The 19,697-nt window shown below is 44.4% G+C and overlaps 1 protein-coding gene across 1 annotated transcript in view; it reads right to left on the reverse strand.

Moving 5' to 3' along the window:
* The window catches only part of MAP7 (microtubule associated protein 7), a 164,451-nt gene extending 146,373 nt beyond the window's left edge, over nucleotides 1–18,078 (reverse strand). The window contains exon 1 of the mRNA XM_053288709.1: nucleotides 17,932–18,078. Within this exon, the coding sequence (XP_053144684.1) occupies nucleotides 17,932–17,992 (61 nt within the window). The 5' untranslated portion in view covers nucleotides 17,993–18,078. The remainder of the gene's footprint in view (nucleotides 1–17,931) is intronic.
* Between the last annotated feature and the right edge of the window lie 1,619 nt (nucleotides 18,079–19,697).

Genomic DNA, 19,697 nt, shown 5'->3' on the forward strand with positions numbered 1-19,697 from the left:
ACACATTGAGTCGACACTTTCAATGAGCTGTCCACCACAACCCCAAGATCCTTCTCCTGGTCCGTCACCGACAGCTCGGATCCCATCAGCGTATACTTGAAGTTGGGGTTTTTCGTCCCAATGTGCATCACTTTACACTTGCTAACATTGAACCGCATTTGCCATTTTGTCGCCCACTCCCCCAGGAGAGATCCTTTTGGAGCTGCTCACAATCCGTTTGGGATTTCACTACCCGGAAGAGTTTGGTATCATCTGCAAATTTGGCCACATCGCTGCTTACCCCTGCCTCTAGATCATTTATTAATAAATTAAAAAGCACCGGTCCCAGTACAGATCCCTGGGGGACCCCACTTCTTACTCCCCTCCATTGTGAAAACTCTCCATTTATACCTACCCTCTGTTTCCTGTCTTTCAACCAGTTAGCAATCAACACATGTACTTGTCCCCTTATCCCATGACCGCTAAGTTTCCTCAGGAGTCTTTGATGAGGAACTTTGTCAAAACCTTTTGGAAGTCCAGGTAGACTATGTCAACTGGATCACCTTGATCCACACACTCATTGACACTCTCAAAGAAGTCCAAAAGGTTGGTGAGGCAAGATTTACCTTTGCGGAAGCCATGCTGGCTCACTCCCAGCAGGGCCTGTTCTTCTAGGTGCTTTACGATTTTATCCTTGAGGATGCTTTCCATCAATTTGCCTGGAACGGATGTTAGGCTAACTGGCCTGTAATTTCCCGGATCGCCCCTGGATCCCTTCTTGAAAATCGGTGTTACATTTGCTACTCTCCAGTCCTCTGGTACAGAGCCTGATTTCAGGGATAAGTTAAATATTTTAGCAAGGAGGTCGGCAATTTCACATTTGAGTTCTTTGAGGACTCTTGGATTGATGCCATCTGGCCCTGGTGATTTGTTAGCTTTCAGTTTTTCCAGACAGTTTAGAACATCATCCCTTGTCACTTCTATCTGACTCAGCTCTCTAGCCTCCATCCCTAAAAAGCCTGGTTCAGGAGCAGGTATATGCTCAGGATCCTCTGCTGTGAAGACAGATGCAAAGAACTCATTCAGCTTCTCTGCAACCTCCATATCCTCCTTAATAATCCCTTTCACTCCCTCATTGTCTAATGGTCCAACTGCCTCCCTGGCAGGTTTCCTGCTTCTGATGTACTTAAAGAAGTTTTTGTTATTCCCTTTGATACTTTTGGCTAAATGTTCCTCAAACTTTCTTTTTGCCTCCCTTATTGTCACCTTGCATTTCTTTTGCCAGAGTTTGTGTTCCTTTCTGTTCTCTTTGTTTGGACAGGCCTTCTAATTTCGGAAGGAAGTCTTCTTCCCTTTTATGGCTTCCTTGACGGTACCCGTTAGCCACGCTGGCATCCTCCTGGACTTAGTGGTACCTTTCCTCCTTTGGGGTATACAAGCTAACTGGGCTTCTAGTATTGTGGTTTTGAGTAAACTCCATGCACTCTGGAGCGAAGTGACTCTCCTGACTTCCCCCCTCAGCTTTCTTTTCACCATACTCCTCATTTTGGAGAAGTTTCCTCTTCTGAAATTCAAAATGTCTGTGTTAGACATCCTTGGTGATTCTCTCCCTGCATGTATGCTGAAATTGATGGCACTGTGGTCACTGTTCCCTAAAGGGTCGATGACACTGACATCACGCACCAGGTCCTGGGTGTCACTCAGAATTAGATCCAAGGTTGCCTTCTCTCTTGTCGGTTCCATGACCAACTGTTCTAGGGCAGTCATTTAGCGTATCTAGAAATTTGACCTCTTTGTCCTGACTTGAATGTGAATTTACCCAATCTATGTGTGGGTAGTTGAAATCACCCATAATTACAGCCCTGCCTCTCCTTGACGCCTCCCTGATTTCCTCCTGCAACTCCCAGTAGGGGTGTGCACGAACCGGTCCGGAGGCCATGTAAGAGGCCTCCGGACCGGTCCGGAGCCGCATTGGTCCGGCGGTCCGGCACTGAGGGGGGGGTCTCCCTTTAATGGTGGGGGGTAGAACTTTTTTCCCCCTCCGGTGCTGTAGCGTTAAGTGAAGTTTTTGGGGCGGCAGCGTTCCTAGCTGCCACCCCTGCCCCCTTCGTTGTTTGTAAAGCCGTTGTAAGAGCACTCTTAGAGCAGCACGCATGCGCGCCCTTAAAGGGAGACCCCCCGGAAGCCTCTTACATGGCCTCTGGACCGGTTCGTGCACACCCCTACTGGGAGTTGCAGGAGGAGAGGCAGGGGCGGCAGCAAGGAACGCTGCCGCCCCAAAAACTTCGCTTAACACTACAGTGCCGGAGGGGGAAGAGTGGCGGGAGGGGTAAGTTCTACCCCCCCGCCCTTAAAGGGAGATCCCCCCCACTCGGTGCCGGTCCGGACCATGCACATCACTAACTCCCAGTTACTGTCAGCATTATGATCCGGAGGGCGATAGCACGTCCCCGGTAGCAAGTTTCCTTTCCGGCCTTGTATTGTCACCCACAGGGTTTCTGTGGAGGATTCCAGTCCACTTAGGTTTTCTAGCTTGTTAGATTCTATCCCTTCTTTAACATACAGTGCTACCCCTCCTCCAAGGCGCCCCTCCCTGTCCTTTCCATAGAGTTTATACCCAGGGATAACAGTGTCCCACTGGTTCTCACTGTTCCACCATGTTTCTGTTATGCCCACTATATCTATTTCTGCGTTAGCAACCAAGCACTCCAGCTCACCCATCTTGGCTCGGAGGCTTCTGGCATTGGCATACAGCACCTATACACGGAATCTCTCACCTGATGTATGCTGTTCTTTTGACTCTTTGACCTGCTGGCACAGGCTCCCGTCTGCTCTTTATGCGGTTCTGCTCTGTCCCCTTCTGTTTTATCTGAATTCTTTGCAGCCTCACACTTTAAAGGATGGCTTTTGCCAAACGGGATACTGCCCAGCTCCCATCGGCTGTTCCCCAGGTGTCATTTTAAAAGCTGCTCTGCAACCTTTTTGATTTTAAGCGCCAGCTGTCTGGTTCCATCTTGGTTCAAGTGTAACCCGTCCCTTTTGTACAGGCTTTGCTTGCCCCAAAATGTGTCCCAGTGCCTAACAAATCTAAACCCCTCCTCCCGGCACCAACGTCTCATCCACGCATTGAAACCCCTCAGCTCTGCCTGTCTCACTGTACTTGCGCGTGGAACAGGTAGCATTTCTGAGAATGCTACCTTGGGGGTCCTAGACTTCAAAATGCTACCTATCAGCCTAAATTTGGCTTCCAGGACCTCCCGACTGCATTTCCCCACATTGTTGGTGCCAACGTGCACCACGACAGCTGTCTCCTCCCCAGCACTGCCTAGGAGCCTGTCTAGACACTGCGTAATGTCCGCAACCTTCGCACCAGGCAGGCAAGTCACCATGCGGTCAACATGCGGGTCACAAACCCATCTTTCTATCCCCCTAATGATCAAATCACCCACTACAAGGAGGCCCCCACCCCCCAGAGGAGTATCCCCTGTGCGAGAGGATATGGGCTCATCATCCACGGAAGGGGTCCCTTCTAAAGAAGCATTTCCCTCTTCTTCAGACCAATGTCCTCCTTGCCCAAGACCTTCATTCTCCCTGACAGCAGAGGAGCTAACAGCCCTGAAGTGGGATGCCTCTATCACATCCCTGAAGGTCTCGTCCACATGCCTCTCTGTCTCTCTGAGCTTCTCCAGATCCGCCACCTTAGTCTCAAGGGAACGGATTTGTTCCCTGAGAGCCAGGAGCTCCTTGCACCGAGCACACACCCATGACTTCTGCCCATGGGGCAAATAGTCATACATATGGCACTCTGTGCAATACACTGGGAGGTGCCCCTTCCCCTGCTGACCTATCTTCATACTGTTTTTGTTGGCTGTTTACAGTATTTAGGGAACTTATTGTCAGTTTATTAGATAGTTTATTAGGATAGGTCTCAGCTGTAATGGTCAGCTATTTAACTGTCCAAACAGCCTTTCCCAAGAATATGAGGGAAATGAGGGAGGGATATGTACTTACGTTCTCTTCTCCACCAGGCTCCTTGTGATTGCAGGGGACTGCCTGCTCCTAAGGGTTGCTGCCCGCTTGACGAGATCATCTGAGGGGGCTCTGCTCTTGGTGCCGACAATGAGGGAGGCTCGGTTGTTGTGCACGTGGGACAAGGCCTTCTCTGTTTCTGCCCCCAGACTCTGGAATGCTCTCCCGGTGGTTATTCGCTCCTTGGTCTCCATCACAGTTTTTTGAAAGCGTGTTAAATCTTGGCTTTTTACCCAGGCTTTTATATGTTTGTCTCTATTGCTGCTGCTTTGTATTTTGTACAGTTTTTATGCTTGTATTTTAAATCTTTTTAGTCAGATTTGTTTTATATTTTATCTTAATATTTTAATTGTGTCATTTTTATAGTTTTGTTTTTAATTTTTGTGTAAACCGCCTTAGGATTGTTTTAATGAAAGGCGGTATATAAATTTAACAATAAATAAATAAAGTTTAAAGGAGAATACCTGTTTGCAGCTGAATTATCACCTCTCCACAAGTTAATCTATAAGGGGCAACCCCCCTTTAGGTCTCAAGCTGAAGGGAAATAGGCATCAGGCTTCTTGTTTCCTTTCATACTGCTCTTGGTTTCAGTCAGCTGAGGCAGACCATTGCTGGCAGGTTTAATTAATCAAATTGAAAATTCATGAAAAATTTGGGATTCGCCCATAGGGATCAATGGAGAACATGAATCACTCCATTGTTCCCCATGAGTAGGTCCTAGAGACATCAAAGTGGGTTGGGTGGTAGGACATGATGGGTGCTACCTACCACCCAACTCACCAAAAAAAAAAGGGGGGGGAAGCAGGCAATTTTAATTTTTAAATTTTAAATTACTTTCCCAAAACAACCCCATAGGATCCTATGGGGGCATAGGTTTAAAAATATATATTAAAAAATTTCCTGCTTGTGCATTTCTTTTGTGGGTTGGGCAGTAGGTAGTACCCACCACACTGTACCACAAAACCCACTTTCTTCGCAATCCCAAAGGGTAGGTCCTAGGGTCACCAATGGAATGATCTGAGTTCCCCATTGTTCCCTATGGGTGAAGCAAGCAGAGTGCACACATTTTACAACCCTGCCTTGCAAAACAATACTGCAGAACAGAAGCACACACAGTCCCTCCCAACACAGAACACCGCATTTGCCAAACACACAGTCCAAAGATGACCAAAAAGAATAAACTGTCCTAGAATCCACTGCCAGTCACAGTGCCTACGCTGCTAGCTCGGTACAAGCACTCAGCACAAGCTGCTCTCTCACATTCAATTATTACTCCATCCTCACTTGCAACAGCTGTCACAGCAGCACCCTTAGCAGCCAGCAAGAATAGCCATTAGCTCAACTACAGCAATGTCTTCAGCCACATTTTAACCGAGTGAGGAGCACACCTTGCAATACAGAATGCAGATTGCAGAGCAGACCAGAGAAGTGAGTGAAGCACAAGTTAGTCCAAGACAGACAGAGAGCTAATTTCTTACCATGAGGAGGTATTCTCTTCTTCTCCAGCATTGGTGTACATCCCTGCCTGCCTATCTGCCTATGTCTGAATAACAAACCATGGCAGACTAGTGCTAGGCCCTGGCTGAAAGCCTGACACATGGATAAGGGCACCAGTCCATGTTTCATCATCGGCCATGGTGGTGGCGTGTGTGCATGCATATCTGCAAGTGTCAGCAGCATTAAGTGGCAGACTGAGACACATCTGGGTTTGGGGTTGGCCAGATGAGAGTAAGCTACCAGTGATGTTGCAGTGGGTGGGGGTGACCATGAGTCACTCACCCTCCATGGCCAGCATGGGATAGCCCAACAAGGGTTGATTGGCCTTCAGGAAGACCAGCCACTCCAGCATTTCAGCATCCAAGCGTGAGTGATGGGGTGTCACCATGCTCATGGCCATGGAGAACACCCTCTCGCTCTGGCTGCGGGCACAAGAGGAGCTGTCTGGCAACCATTGCCAAGTTCGGCCAGACTTGGTGGCGCGTTGTCCAAAATTGGATCGACTCTGTTTTCTGGCCTGCCACCTGCTCCTGCAGGTACTACAGCACACACTGCTCAGCACTGCTGCAGGGCTTGGTGGGCTCCTCCTGTACCCCTGGCAATGTGCCTAGGAACCCTTTCCATGAACCACTGGGTGGAATGTGGAGGCAGAACTGCCAGTTCACTTCGCCCTGCCAGGGATATCAACGCTGCTGCACTGGGAAGTGGCAGCAATAGTGGACGGCGCACTCGCACTAGGCACTCCAGCATCCTCCTCCTATCTTCAGCTTGCCTAACCTCTGCAACCAGGAGATCTCTCCACTTGGACAGCTGGTCAGGGGTGGCTGCTCTTGGTCAGAGGTGAACCAAGTGATCCTTGGTTCACTTAGGCGGGACAAAACATTACCCAAGGGTGTCCTAAGCCATCCCACCACTTCAGCCCTCAGCCAACCTGCAAAGGCAATTGCTTCCAAGTCACTATATCAAGTCAACTCAAGTCACTGTATCACAGCCACAGAAGCTCCATCCCCGTAGAAAGAAAGGCACCTATCTTTCACAAATGGAAGCTTCAACTCAGCCCCTTCATCACAAGGACCTCTGGGACAGTGCCAGATTGAGGGCAACTTCCAATAGTACAGACCTCTGATGCTAGACCGACCAGGTGATTCAAGAAGCCAAAGGGTGATCATGGTGGTCAGACATCCAGAAACTGTCCTGGCTCTTCAGTGTGGACAGTTTGGGCAATTGTCTCAAATGAGCTCACTGCCCTGCTTTCCAGGTTACTGAAACCTAGCAGAATGTTATGCTCCATGCATCTCAAAGGTATAGCAGCTTTCTCAAGGCATTAGTCCACCCACCAAGGCATAGCAAAACCCTGTATACATTTAAGTCCTTGCCATAATTTGATTACACTATGCGAACATGTGGTGCTACCATTTCAATACTGAAGGCACATGCCTGAAAGCACACATTATTATTAGTTACTGTTGTTGTTGTTGATTCGATTTCTATACCGCCCTTCCAAAAAATGGCTCAGGGTGGTTTACACAGAGAAATAAATAAATAAAGTAAATAAAGTTGGCTCCCTGTCCCCAAAGCGCTCACAATCTAAAAAGAAAAACGAGATAGACACCAGCAACAGTCACTGGAAGTACTATGCTGGGGGTGGATAGGGCCAGTTACTCACCCCCTACTAAATAAAGAGAATCACCACATTAAAAGGTGCCTCTTTGCCAAGTTAGCAGGGGACATAGAGGCTACTCACACGATGGGGTGAAATCAGGCTAGTGGAGGCTAGCCCAATTTTGCCCCATCGTGTGAACCACCGGGCTCAGCTGCGAGGTGGTTCCTAGGTGGGTAACCCGCCTAACTATCCCTGCCCTAAAACCAGGTTTGAGGAGCAAGCGCTCCACAAACCTGATTTTAAAGATTGTGAGTAGCCATGGAGTGGCTCCGTGCTGCAGTTACTCACAAGTATACACCCGGCTCGCGCAGGGCAAACTGGAGCTTCCGGGGGCCACGCGGCCCTCACTCCCTGCCAGCTCCGTCATGGAGCTAGCAATCGTGTGGACAGCCGATCCGGCCGTCCAGGGCTCCCTCTGTGATCGTCTGCAGGGAGAGTGGGCTTAGCCCACTCTCCCCACTCACCCTTCCAAACCGGGTCTCACTGATCGTGAGACCCGGCTCATTAACTATCTAGAGCTGAGTTTCTCCTAATGTTTTCCTCATACTTAGAGGGAAAAGAAAGTATGTTAGAGAAGAGTGACCAGTTCAGGCCCAACAAGCCTGAGCATGTTTTGGTACTTTTGCATACTTCTCAAGTGGAAAAGAAAAACATGCTGTCAGATGGTTACATACTGCTTCATTAATTGAGACAGTTATTAAAAGTGATTAAGTTTAATTATCGCTGACATGACAAATCCTTTTCCAGCTTTAACATAGACGAATCCTATGCACAAACACACAACTATCACAGGAGGTCTTTAATAGTTTATGCACCCATTCTAAAGGCTTTCTACCACGACTATGTCAGGTTACTGCAAACTATTATTCCTGAACTTCAAGAAATAATTGCCATGAGCCACTGATCTTATCAGGGCATAGGAACATTCCCATTCATTTAACCTAAGGAGATGATTCGTTTATACATTGTTGCACAGTATGCAAACTTGTTCTCTGCATTGAAATTAAAGGGGTTTTCTTGCATTTTGTTACATAGTCACACTGATAATATATAATTATTAACTGTAAAACATGAAAAAATAAAATAGTTAATTTCATTAAAGGGCAACCCATGGGGAGATCATAGTCAGCATGAACATATGTATCACTTTAAAGGATGTAAAAATGGTTATGGCTGCAGTCTGGCATAGCTGCAATTAATTGGGAAGATCCCTCCGTCTGTCTGGAATTTGGCTTGTACCAATTATTTAAATGTTTAAATCCAGAACACTTATATTTGCACGGACGTTGCATTTTTCTGATCATTGAGCCTTAACTCAGCATTTGTAATTACAATAAAAAATAGAGAAAATGGATGTCAGACTTTGTTAGAGCAAGAGACTTGCACTCTGTAGAAATTTTCTAGGAGGAAACACTTAATTGCTCATGCATCACCTAACCCCAATTTGACTTTTCACAAACTGCAGGGCTTTTCAGAAAACAAAGTGTGACCTACATTGTACAGAGCCATGCCTATACTTTATTGTACCAGAAACTGTTTGAGAGCCCCCACAAAAGGGCTCTGTTGGTACAGTGTCATCTGAAGACAGGTTGGGGCTGAAAGAGACATGCCCTCTTTATTTTTTAATCCTTCAATATGTTAGGAGAGGAGGGAAAAGATGTTCAGCATGAGAGTATGTCTACTTGCCAATTCTTGCTAGCTGGGCAAAGAATGAAATTAGACAAGACAAGGGTAGGAACTCAATTTGTTTTATTCTAAGTTTAATTTATTCTGAGATTCCTACCACAGATATGGGGGGGGGAAACTGTCCCTCCGCCCCAGCATTGCAGTCTGAGTAGCTTGACACTCAGCATGGACCTAACGCACATCAAAGTGCTCTGAACCTATTTCAGTCAGATCTGAATACATTGCTGCCCAAGTCATCATAAGCCTTCATCAACAAAATAATAATAATTTATATTTAAAAGGTTGACTCTTACTTCTCCACCAATACTTTTATTATTTTATATATTAAATTTCTACACCACCCCATACATCAGTCTCTAGGCAGTGTACAAATGATTAAAACAATATATAATAAAAATTAAAAGTCAAAACAAGTAATTAAATATTAACCTGCAAACTTATGGCTTATTATGCATGTGACAAGATCCAGTAATTTTAACAAAACAAGCAGAATGGGCCACAAGCTTACATCAAGATATCCTAATCCAGGAGCCACTTGTGTACATTTGCACACAGTATGACCCACTTGCAAGGTTTTCCTCAATCAAGTCAAGAGAGATCCACACACACACCATGATGAGCATGTGTAGGGAGCTTTATGTGTACATTGAAAAGGATATGGATTTCTACTTCTGAACAAAATCATGGTGTGTGTTTGTGAGATCGTGCACGCACGCCCATATACTACTATGATGACAATGAATATTTATATATCACTCTTCAACCAAAGATCTCAAAGCAGTTTACACAGAAAAATAAATACACAAATAAGATGGTCCCCTGCCCCCAAAGGGTTCATAATCTTAAAAAAAACATAGGCAGAGACCAGCAGCTGCCATTGGAGGAATGTTGTGCTGGGGTTGGATAGGGCTGATTGCTCTCCCCTTGCTAAATATAAGAGAAAGAATTGCTACTAATATTTAAGAAATCACCACTATATTTAAGAAATATATATAACCACTATATTTAAGAAAATCATAAACCAACCAGCAGTATATCAGGAAACGTCACAGAATGATAGCATATATGCCTTGTTTCACTTACACCAGGCATTCAGAAGCCTCCTATTCAAATAACAGCAGCTCCACCATGTGGTTTCATCAGTGTTTAACTTAATTCAAATAACACCTGTACAGCTGTTCTCAAACGTAGGTCCCATTAACTTCAATGAGATTTGTTCCAGAAAAGTTTATTTATTTACTACATTTTTATATCACCTTTCTGCCTTGACAAAGGCACCCAAAGTGGTTTACAATATCAAAAGAAGCAAATAACAGTGCAATCAAGTCATTAGGAATGAATGAGTAGGAAAAAAGGGAAACAACTAAGCAGCATTTTCAGGAAGTAATTTATTAGGACATCAGCAATCAAGTCCAGAGAACAAGGAGACAGTTGATTTCTTTCAATCAAAGCTCCACTGGGGTTTTTAGTGGTAGTACTGCAAGTATCTCAAAATTGCTAAAGAAATTCAGTAAGCCAGTAGTACAGTATAGTGCAAGAACAAAAAGTAAAATTTGTTGCTCTCTGTACACACTTTAAATGCCTTTGTGGGCTGTGAATGTGAGGAGTGTGGGAGTGAGGGATCACAACCCACAACGTCCACTTTGGTGAGGACAGGAAACAGAGGGATCAACTAGTGCAAGAAATTATAGGTGAGGGTGACCAAGAATAACTCCCACAAGCAGTTCTTGTGTGAGCCCTATGAGTCTGCACAAAAGACCCTCCATCTGGAAATAGCCAACCTTGCCTCTTCCTCTATGTTTCAGGTGAGCTTCCTACGTCTTAAAGCATTATATGTGCATGTATGTTTGTTTTTAGGCAACTGATTGCCTGCACACATTTTAAAGAGTTGCAAAACCACTCCAAGGGAGGGAAGTTCAGGATATCAAACCATTAGCCAATGAGCAGCCTCCACAGGCAGATCTTTCCCATTTCAACTCAAACCTGCCAATCTGTATTTAAGGAATTCACACTGAAGCTTATTTACACTTACACTTATTTACAAGTGAAGCTGCCTGCACCACTCTCAAAATAGAATGCATGTATGTGACCAGGCTGGACTGTGAACTATTTTAAAGCTATTTACCTGACAAAGGTTGCAAACCCAAAGCAAGAAGCCATGATCTCTTAACAAGCCTGCATGCACACACTCAGAAATTTGGTGCAGGCTCTGGATAAGGACAAATAAGTTTAGAATCAATGCATTTAATTTCCCCTTATAACTTTAACTTCCATTGGCACAGGGAGTCCATTCTCATACAAAAAATGGGAGGGTGAGAGAAAAGCTTTGTATTTAAAACAAAAAACAAAAAACCTGAGCTGCTCCTACTACAGGATTAAAAAGAAACGGCTTGTTTTTTAAACACTTGGCATAACTTCATGCACACAGTTACAAGTGTCCCTTGGATTTCAACAGGATTATCCACAATGTGTGCTATATTACAGCCAGAAAAGAAGAAGAAGAATTTAAAACTAGTGGAAAAATACTTATTAAAGTGTAACCCAAGATTCTTGCTTCCCACATGTCCAAAGCTGGATGAACTTTGATGCTGTGAGCCAAGTTTAAAAAACAGCTTTCATTTCTGGCAAAGAAAAAGTAGTGGTTTACATTCTGTGCTTCCTGCACTGTATTGACAACATTCATGTTATGCCATACTAAGAAACAATTTAAAAATATTTGGACAAAATCTAGTCAGAGTGAAGCAGTTCAATTTAAGCCCCATTGATGGGGGAGAGTGACATCTCTCACTCTCAGAGATTTAACCACGTGCTTGTTCAACTTTAGAACTAAAATCAGTTTTCCCTAAAATGTCAGTTTCCCCAATGAAATTTTAAAAATGAATCAAGGTTGGTGCCAGGTGAGCTTCTCTGAGGAGCACATTCCAAATACAAGGCACCATGTCTTCTCTCTGGTCACCAGCCACCTCACATGGTGGGGAACCTCTGAGAAAGGCCTGCATGGATTGGCAAAGGATCTGCATAAACTTGTGAAGTAGAAGGCAGTCCTTTTCTCGAAGCCCAGAGGTAACAGATACTCAGACAAGAAGCCATAAGATAAGTTTCCTTGCAATATCCTTCTCCCAAATCAAATGAAAAATCATCATTAAGTGTTAAAGGAGCCAGTCCTGCTGACTGTGGAAACATTTAACTTTAGCCAGAATATGGTCGCAGACATCCAAACTTTGGCTTCTTCATCACTCATCAATTCAGCCTCCAACCTCAAAACTGCATTTGAGATACATCTTGGGAAATAAAACAATGCTCTTAAACACCTAGATGGTGTCCTTTCAAGCATGGAGAAATTAGAATAGGATCGTAATTGAGCTCTAGTTGCTATCCTTAGGGCAGGGCGGGCAGGGCATCTGCTCAGGGCCCCGCTCTTTGGAGTGGTCCTGCACACTTGTTGCCACCATTAAAATTAGCTGGAAGGGGGGCCCCCACACCGGCTGATTTGCTCCAAACCCTGCCAGGGCTCTCTCTAAGGATGACTCTGCCTACTTTAAGCACCTGCAGCTCAGAGTATCTTCCTAATTTATATTCTATGATACATGCGGTATTCAGCATGACCAAACCAGCTTCAGTGCAGACTGCTGGAAAATGTATCCTCCATGTCTCTTCTAACCCCCAATTCCTTCTCTCTCCATTCTGGGAAAGCAGTGAGTGTGTTGCTTTTAAAAATGTTAGCAGATGTTCCAGAACACCAAATATTAATTGAGAAAGCCGCAACCTTTTAAATGAAAGGCATTTATTTTCACACCACAGTATTTCACCCTTGAGCCCACAGATTTCCTTTCACTTAAGTACTCATACCTTAAAAGGTTCCAAAACACAAACATCCTCCCTTTTATCTTAAACAGGATGGCTAATTCCCAGTGAGAGATAAAAGGAGGCAAACTTTCTCCTAATTTCTGAATTGTTTATTCATGTGGATATTACCATAGTGAAGCCTACGCTACCATTTTTATGGTGCTCCGATGGTCAAAAGCAGAAAGATCTGGTTGTTTTTTGCTAGGAGAGAGTGCAGAAGATAATTCTGGGATAGCCTCAAATGATATACAATACAACACAATGAATATTTATATACTGCTTTTCCACTAAGGTTTCCAAAGCAGTTTACAACAATATAAATAAATAAAATGGCTCCTTGTCCCCAAAGGGCTCACAATCTTTAAAAAAAAAAAAAAAGTTGAGAGACACCAGCAACAGCCAATGTAAGGATGCTGTGCCTGGGATGGATAGGGCCAGTTGCTCTCCCCCTACTAAATAAAGAGAATCACCACTTTAAAAAGGTGCCTCTTTGCTCAGTTAGCAGGGGATATCACTGATTGTGGAGCCAACTTATGAAGTACTAACTTTTAAGGAGTGTTTGATCAAGACATAGTAAGGCATATGCAGCATAACACTCACAAAAGTAATTAATGCTGTTGACTCTGGTTAATGTAAACATGTTCTAATTGCAGAGGTCTTCCATGATCAATATATTTTTAGCAGGGCCCTTGACACTGAGAGGCAGGATAAAGTTGCAGTAGCCTTTAAACTTATCCCTACATGTCATTCACACTCTACTAAACTTCCTCCATCTCATTTCCTGGTATGGGGCATATCTCTTCCTTTTGAAAATCCTGCTCTGAAGAACCTAGGAGTGGCAACAGATTGTTTTAGGTCAACAGTAGCAATGTGTGTGCTCATGAATACATGAAGATGAATGACATCTGCCTTTGTCTTTTTATTTCATGTAATCACTGCCATGACTTGAGATAAGATGTTTAATGTATTGTAGGCACTCTTCAAAATAATAAACAGAAGGATGTGCTATTCATTGGGAGCTCCATGTAAAACTGTAATTCTAGGAAATTCAATAAAGATTTTTGAGGAAAGGGATACAATTCTTTAAGTCTGCACAATCTAGGTAGACTTTACATAGATTTCAGCAAGATTACTTGGTACATTCAGTTCTAAGCAAGTGTGAAATTTTGAAGCTCCTGCTATTTGCAGGGAAATCAAATCCCTCCATAGTTTGATCCTATGCAAAGGTAAGCATTCCTATATCAACTGAGATAAATGGGTTTTAACATACAGACTCTGCATAAGATCAGGCTGCAAATATGCACACATTGCCCACCACTGACAAAGTTAACTGGCAGTACTTTTTTTCACCAGTTTTTTTTAAAGACAATGAAGAAGAGGGTGGTTTGGTTCACAATCTCATTTTATTTAAATATCCCATTTGCTTCAGTGCCTTCTAACATAATGATCTTAATGCCTCTGCCTACACCATGCCTGCTCCTCAAGTCGAGATCTTGAACAAAGCCTGTTGTGAACTTATCTTAACTTTCCTTTTGGCTAAATGACAAGTTCCTCTGCAAGTAACACCTGACTCCCATCACCCTTCTGGTTACTCATGCTGCATGTAATCCATGGGCAGCTCTGGGGACGGGCAAAGTGGGCAAGTACGCTCTCTCAGAAAAGTAGCTGGCTCTCCACTTGCCCCCCACTACTGTTTCAGAAGTCTAATGTAGGACCAGCTCACCCACCCAGAAATGTGTTTTGCCCGTTCTGTGCCCTTATTCTCCCCCCGCCCCCCGTGCCACCACTGGTCATTCCGCTCCCATATTGCCCATCTAATACAGACTGCAAACTTTCTGGGCAATACATTTTGCATTATACATTTTGCAAACAGCAGCAGATTTTTACAGTAAACAGTTCAGAGCATCACCTAAGACCTTCTCCTTACATGCAAATATATTTGACTTCACAACTGAACATTGTATATGTATTAAAGAAATTATCAGTGAATTTTATTTGCATATAAGCTTGGCCGTGCAGCCTGAAAAAAGCTCTCTTAGACTAAGTAGAAATTAAATTAGACTTTATTTGCATTGCCTGCCAACTTCACACTTTATCATCTAATTCCTAATTCCAAAAATAGTAGCTATGTGTTAAGAGAGCACACATCTTGGTGCAGATCTTTGTCTCCCTGCTCTCCAAACATTGCCCAGTGATCATCTACCCTTTAAAGTCTATATCTGAACTTATTTCTATTATTTGTAGCATACTGTGCTGAGCTATAAAAAGCCCATATAAAGTATGGGCTGAACAGGTGTGCAATGTTATACAAAAGACAGACAATAATGAAAACAATGCATGTCAAAGACAGGTTTATTTCAATGTTTAGTTTCACCAGTATGATATGAACAGAAGTAAACACGGAAGCAGCTCATATAACATGCACTCCCAGAACCATCTGCAAAACTGGCCACTCTTAAAGTTAAAACACAACGAACACAGAATTGGCTATTTCTGTGTAAAAGTGTAATAAATAAATAAATATTTCTACTTTTCAAGGTTCAACAAAGTACAATGTCAAACCATTAATCACACACACACACACCATGCCACAGTTCTGGTAAGTGTGGTTTTGCTGTACATTCAAATTTATTACCATGAGTCATTCCATTAGGACAAGTAAAGTTATCCATGCATATATTTCCATACAGGCTTCTTGACTGCAAAGCGTACACCTGCCTTTTAGCTGAAAGCTTTCAAATCAGATTAACCACACTCTGTAGAAACCAGCATGCTGAAAGCTTATGCTTTGAGTGCTGCTAGCCAAGCCATACAATCCTGGAAGATATAGTTTAAAAATAAACACAACATCCCAACAGTAGCAATATAAATTGGTGCTACTTCAATCAAAACAGCAAGATGCAAAATGTGACACTTGGACCACAAAGGGGAAGTCAATCCCTTGTAGCTAAGCCTGCAGGGGGATGCATGTTGGGAGGGCGACCGGCATTGTGAGGCTTTATCCAAAGTCACAAAATCCAAGGTTTGACTCTGAAGTCTTGAAACAGGAGGAGACAGGAAAGCCCATCTCTGTATTGGTCACCTTGAAGGAATGTTGGGCCCACTGCATAGCTGTTTCCCAAGGTTATGGTGCCTTGGGTGGAAATATCCTTTTGGGCATAGTAACAAGCCAAGTGCCATCAAGTCGGTGTCGACTCCTGGAGACCACAGAGCCCTGTGGTTGTCTTTCGTACCATACAGAAGAGGTTTACCATTGCTTCTTCCCATGCAGTATGAGATTATGCCTTTCAGCATCTTCTTATATAGCCGCCACCCGATATAGGTGTTTCCCAAACATACCAGAAGGAATTCAAATTGGCAGCCTCTTGCTTGGTAGTCAGGAAAATGATTTGATTATCAAGCCAGAGGTTGCCGGTTCAAATCCCCACTGGTATGTTTCCCATAGTCTGGCAGAAAACCTATACTTGGCAGCAGCGATATAGGAAGTTGCTAAAAGGCATCATCTCATACTGCATGGGAGATGGCAATGGTAACCCCCTCTTATATTCTGTGGTTTCCAGGAATCAAAATAGACTCAACGACATACTTTACCTTTAAGAAGCCATGCCAGGATGGATAAGGGAAGGAGAAAGGGCCACAGGGAAATTATTTTAAGTTATGGGGCTCAATAATAAATCAGTTGGGGTAAGGGATGGTGTTTAGGGGCGGCGGCATTTACATCTCTTTGGCAGATCAGATGTCAAGGCATGAGAGCTTGTGTGTGGCTGGGGGAGAAAGAAAGCCAAGTCAGGCTGACCTCTTCTGATGGCAGAAGCACCACTGCCAGCATACAAATATTGATGCAGAAGGAAGAGTAGGGAAAGTGCTCAGAAGAACCATCTCAGACAAGATAGGGGAAAACCAGAACACTCACAAGGCTGGAGTTACCCAGAAGTAGGACTGCTCTTATAATAGTGGTATGGCACAACCAAGTGACTCCAATGTAAAACTCATTTTCCTGCCTCTCTTTCTCCTGCCCCCACCCCCACAAGGGAAAGGTAATTCTCAAGTGCAGCTTCTGTGTGAGCTGAGATGTGCCAGAGAAGCACCTTGGCTGCCTGTCCACACCAGTCTCCCTGGGCACTGCAATGTAATGGGTTACAACCACTTCCTCCCCACTGACCTTAATAGCTAGTGTGTTGTGCCATGTTCCTTTCAGAGAGGTGCAGCTTCTTTAATCCCAGTTATTTGTGAATGTACCTCCTATTTCCTTCCCACGGCAAAACACATGAACTGTGCAATAGCCTGATATATTAACAAAGCTGAAAAACACCAGGAGTAACTTTTTCATTCCTTCTTAATTATGTCTCATGCCACAAATAAATCATGAGAGAGTCATTTAAAAAAAAAAGACCATGGAGTGCTTTTCATTAACTCTGAAAAGATGACAACTTGATCCAAAACCCTTGCAATCATGTGACAAGCAACAGAAGATAAAAAGGCTGTTGAAAACACTGGAGATATGTCACTTTTTCACTAATTGAGTTTTTACCAGCTGCCCGACAGAGGCTGCTTCCCCATTAACTGTCATTGGAAAGGAGCAACCTATTGAATTTCTGCCTGTTATGCAACTGCTAAGGGCACAAAAACCATGCCAAGTTACTTCAGTGCCAATTCTGAAAGCACTACTGTTCAAAAAACAATCGATCAATGTCCTTGCCTATAACGACTCTCACAATAAAGGATTTACTCAGACCCTTTCTTTTATTTTAAGGATTTTCCTCCCGCACCTGGCATGCTGGATGAAGCAAAAGATGGCAAAACAAACACAAGGCAAGACGCCGAGGGATTTCTTTTTTAACAACAGGAGGCTCTGGCATCTGCACCACCTGTTACGAGCAGAAGGGGGGTTAGAACTGATGGCCAGGGCAGTGGACACCGAGCCCTCGGACAGCAACATCCGATCCGAAGTAACCCTCCGCATTCTCAGTCGCAGCAGGGCTCGCGGCACCACTCCTCCACCCGGGAGCGCATCTGGTGTTTTCAGAGTCCTCCTCCTCCACAGCACAACATCCGGATTCTAGCCCGACGGGAGGAGCGGGGAGAGCCTTCTGGCGCCTGCCGCGTCCCAGACAGGACCCGAGCCCACCCAGATAGAGTGGGTGGGTGGCTGGGTGGGTGTGCCTCCCCCTCCCATTCACCCCCAGGCTTCAGTGCCGGCTGTCGGGAGAAGAGGAAGCCCCAAGACTCACCTGCTCGGGTAGAGGCAGCCCCGCCGCTCTTTTTACCGGCTGCTCCTTCTGCCTCCGCCATGTCGCCTCGGTGAGCTCAGCCGCCCCGCCCCTGAGCGCCTCTTTCTTCCCACCCCCAGGGAACGGAACGTGGCCCGAGCAGGTGAAAGGGAGGAGGCGCGCGCGCGCGCGAGCGAGCCGCACGCACGCAGGCAGCCCCGGAGCGGGAGGAAGGGCGGCTGGTGCTTGTCCTGGAAGGGAGCCATCTAGTGGGCAGGTCGAGATGATAGAGGCTGAAGTCGGAGCCAGGCTCGTCGGTGTGAAAAGCAGGCGGATGACTGCGCCGCCGCCGGAAAGGGCAAAGCCAGGCTTAATCTGCTCCGACCCACCACCGGCAGTTTTTGCTGGCAGGGTTCCTCTGCAGGTGGGGCGACCGCTTCGTCACAAGCAGAAATCCCTGAAATGAAACTTTTTCCAACTAAAAGGTGCAATGATGGGAAAGATTTAACTCACTAGCTGAATATCTGCTGCCTCTTATGCAGCTATGACAACCGGGGGTGGGGGTGGGTGCACACAACAAAACCTACCCTGAGTTCCTGTATCTTGAACTCTCCCTGAATTATGTCGTTAATAACGACATAATTCATGTTCAGTGCACATTTTTGCCATTCTCTTCCTTCAGTCGTGTTGTTGCTTGCTTCATTCATTGCAATGCAATGCTGTGATCACACCTTTAGCACCTCGTGTTCGCATCTCAGCCCTTTTGGAATCCTGCACTCCCCCCTTTTTAATAGAACATCACCTAGGGGCTCCAGAAATTGCGCACATGGGAGCATAAAAGTTGGCAAGAATGAATACATTCGGATCTGCAGTTAATGATCGAAATATACATTATGTCAAAAGAGACGGAAGTGTTCTTTCAAAGGTTCAGTTTGAATTAATTGGAGTCAAAGTACACCAACCGAGAGCAGGATGTGCTTATAAAGCTGTGGTTTATTATTCCACACAGTAGGACTAATTGTGAGGAAATGAAAGCATTGTAACCAGTATTTAGACTGGATAAAGAATACATTATATTGATCACTAAAAGTTGAGGCCTGTTGTTGACCAGGCAAAGTTCTTTTATGTTGATTACACTTATAGGCAAGTTGAAGAAGTTGAACAGGGCTTTTTTAAATTAATGTGCTTGGGAAACGAAAGTAAAAAAACAGTTTTAAATTTGTAGGATTCAACTTCAGATGTTATTTTATTGAATAATTGCCATACATGGTAAACTTAAATCATAGCAAATCTGAGGAAGATGATCTGCTTTTCTTGGGCATGACGTTTACGAATTATTGATGTGATTACAAAATGTTAAAAATCTGTTGAGAACACCAACAGTTAAAATATTAACATTATCTTCAGTACTTATGCTAAACCTCACCCCTGCTAACTTGGCAAAGAGGCACCTTTTAATGTGGTGATTCTCTTTATTTAGCAGGGGGAGAGTAACCTATCCACCCCCAGCACTGTACCTCCAGTGACTGTTGCTGGTGTCTTTCTTGTGTTTCTTTTTAGATTGTGAGCCCTTTGGGCACAGGGATCCATCTTATTTATTTATTATTTCACTGTGTAAACCGCTCTGAGCCATTTTTGGAAGGGCGGTATAGCAATCAAATAAATAAACTTTTAAAAAAACCTTCACCAAATAATATATTCCAGTGTGAAAAGTAGTGCATTCAGCAAATTTCCCAAACTCCTTCTGGTTTCTCAACTTGATGCAGTATCCATGAGCCCTTTTTATC

Source organism: Hemicordylus capensis, chromosome 1 (genome assembly GCF_027244095.1).
Source record: "Hemicordylus capensis ecotype Gifberg chromosome 1, rHemCap1.1.pri, whole genome shotgun sequence".
NCBI classification, from domain to species: domain Eukaryota; kingdom Metazoa; phylum Chordata; class Lepidosauria; order Squamata; family Cordylidae; genus Hemicordylus; species Hemicordylus capensis.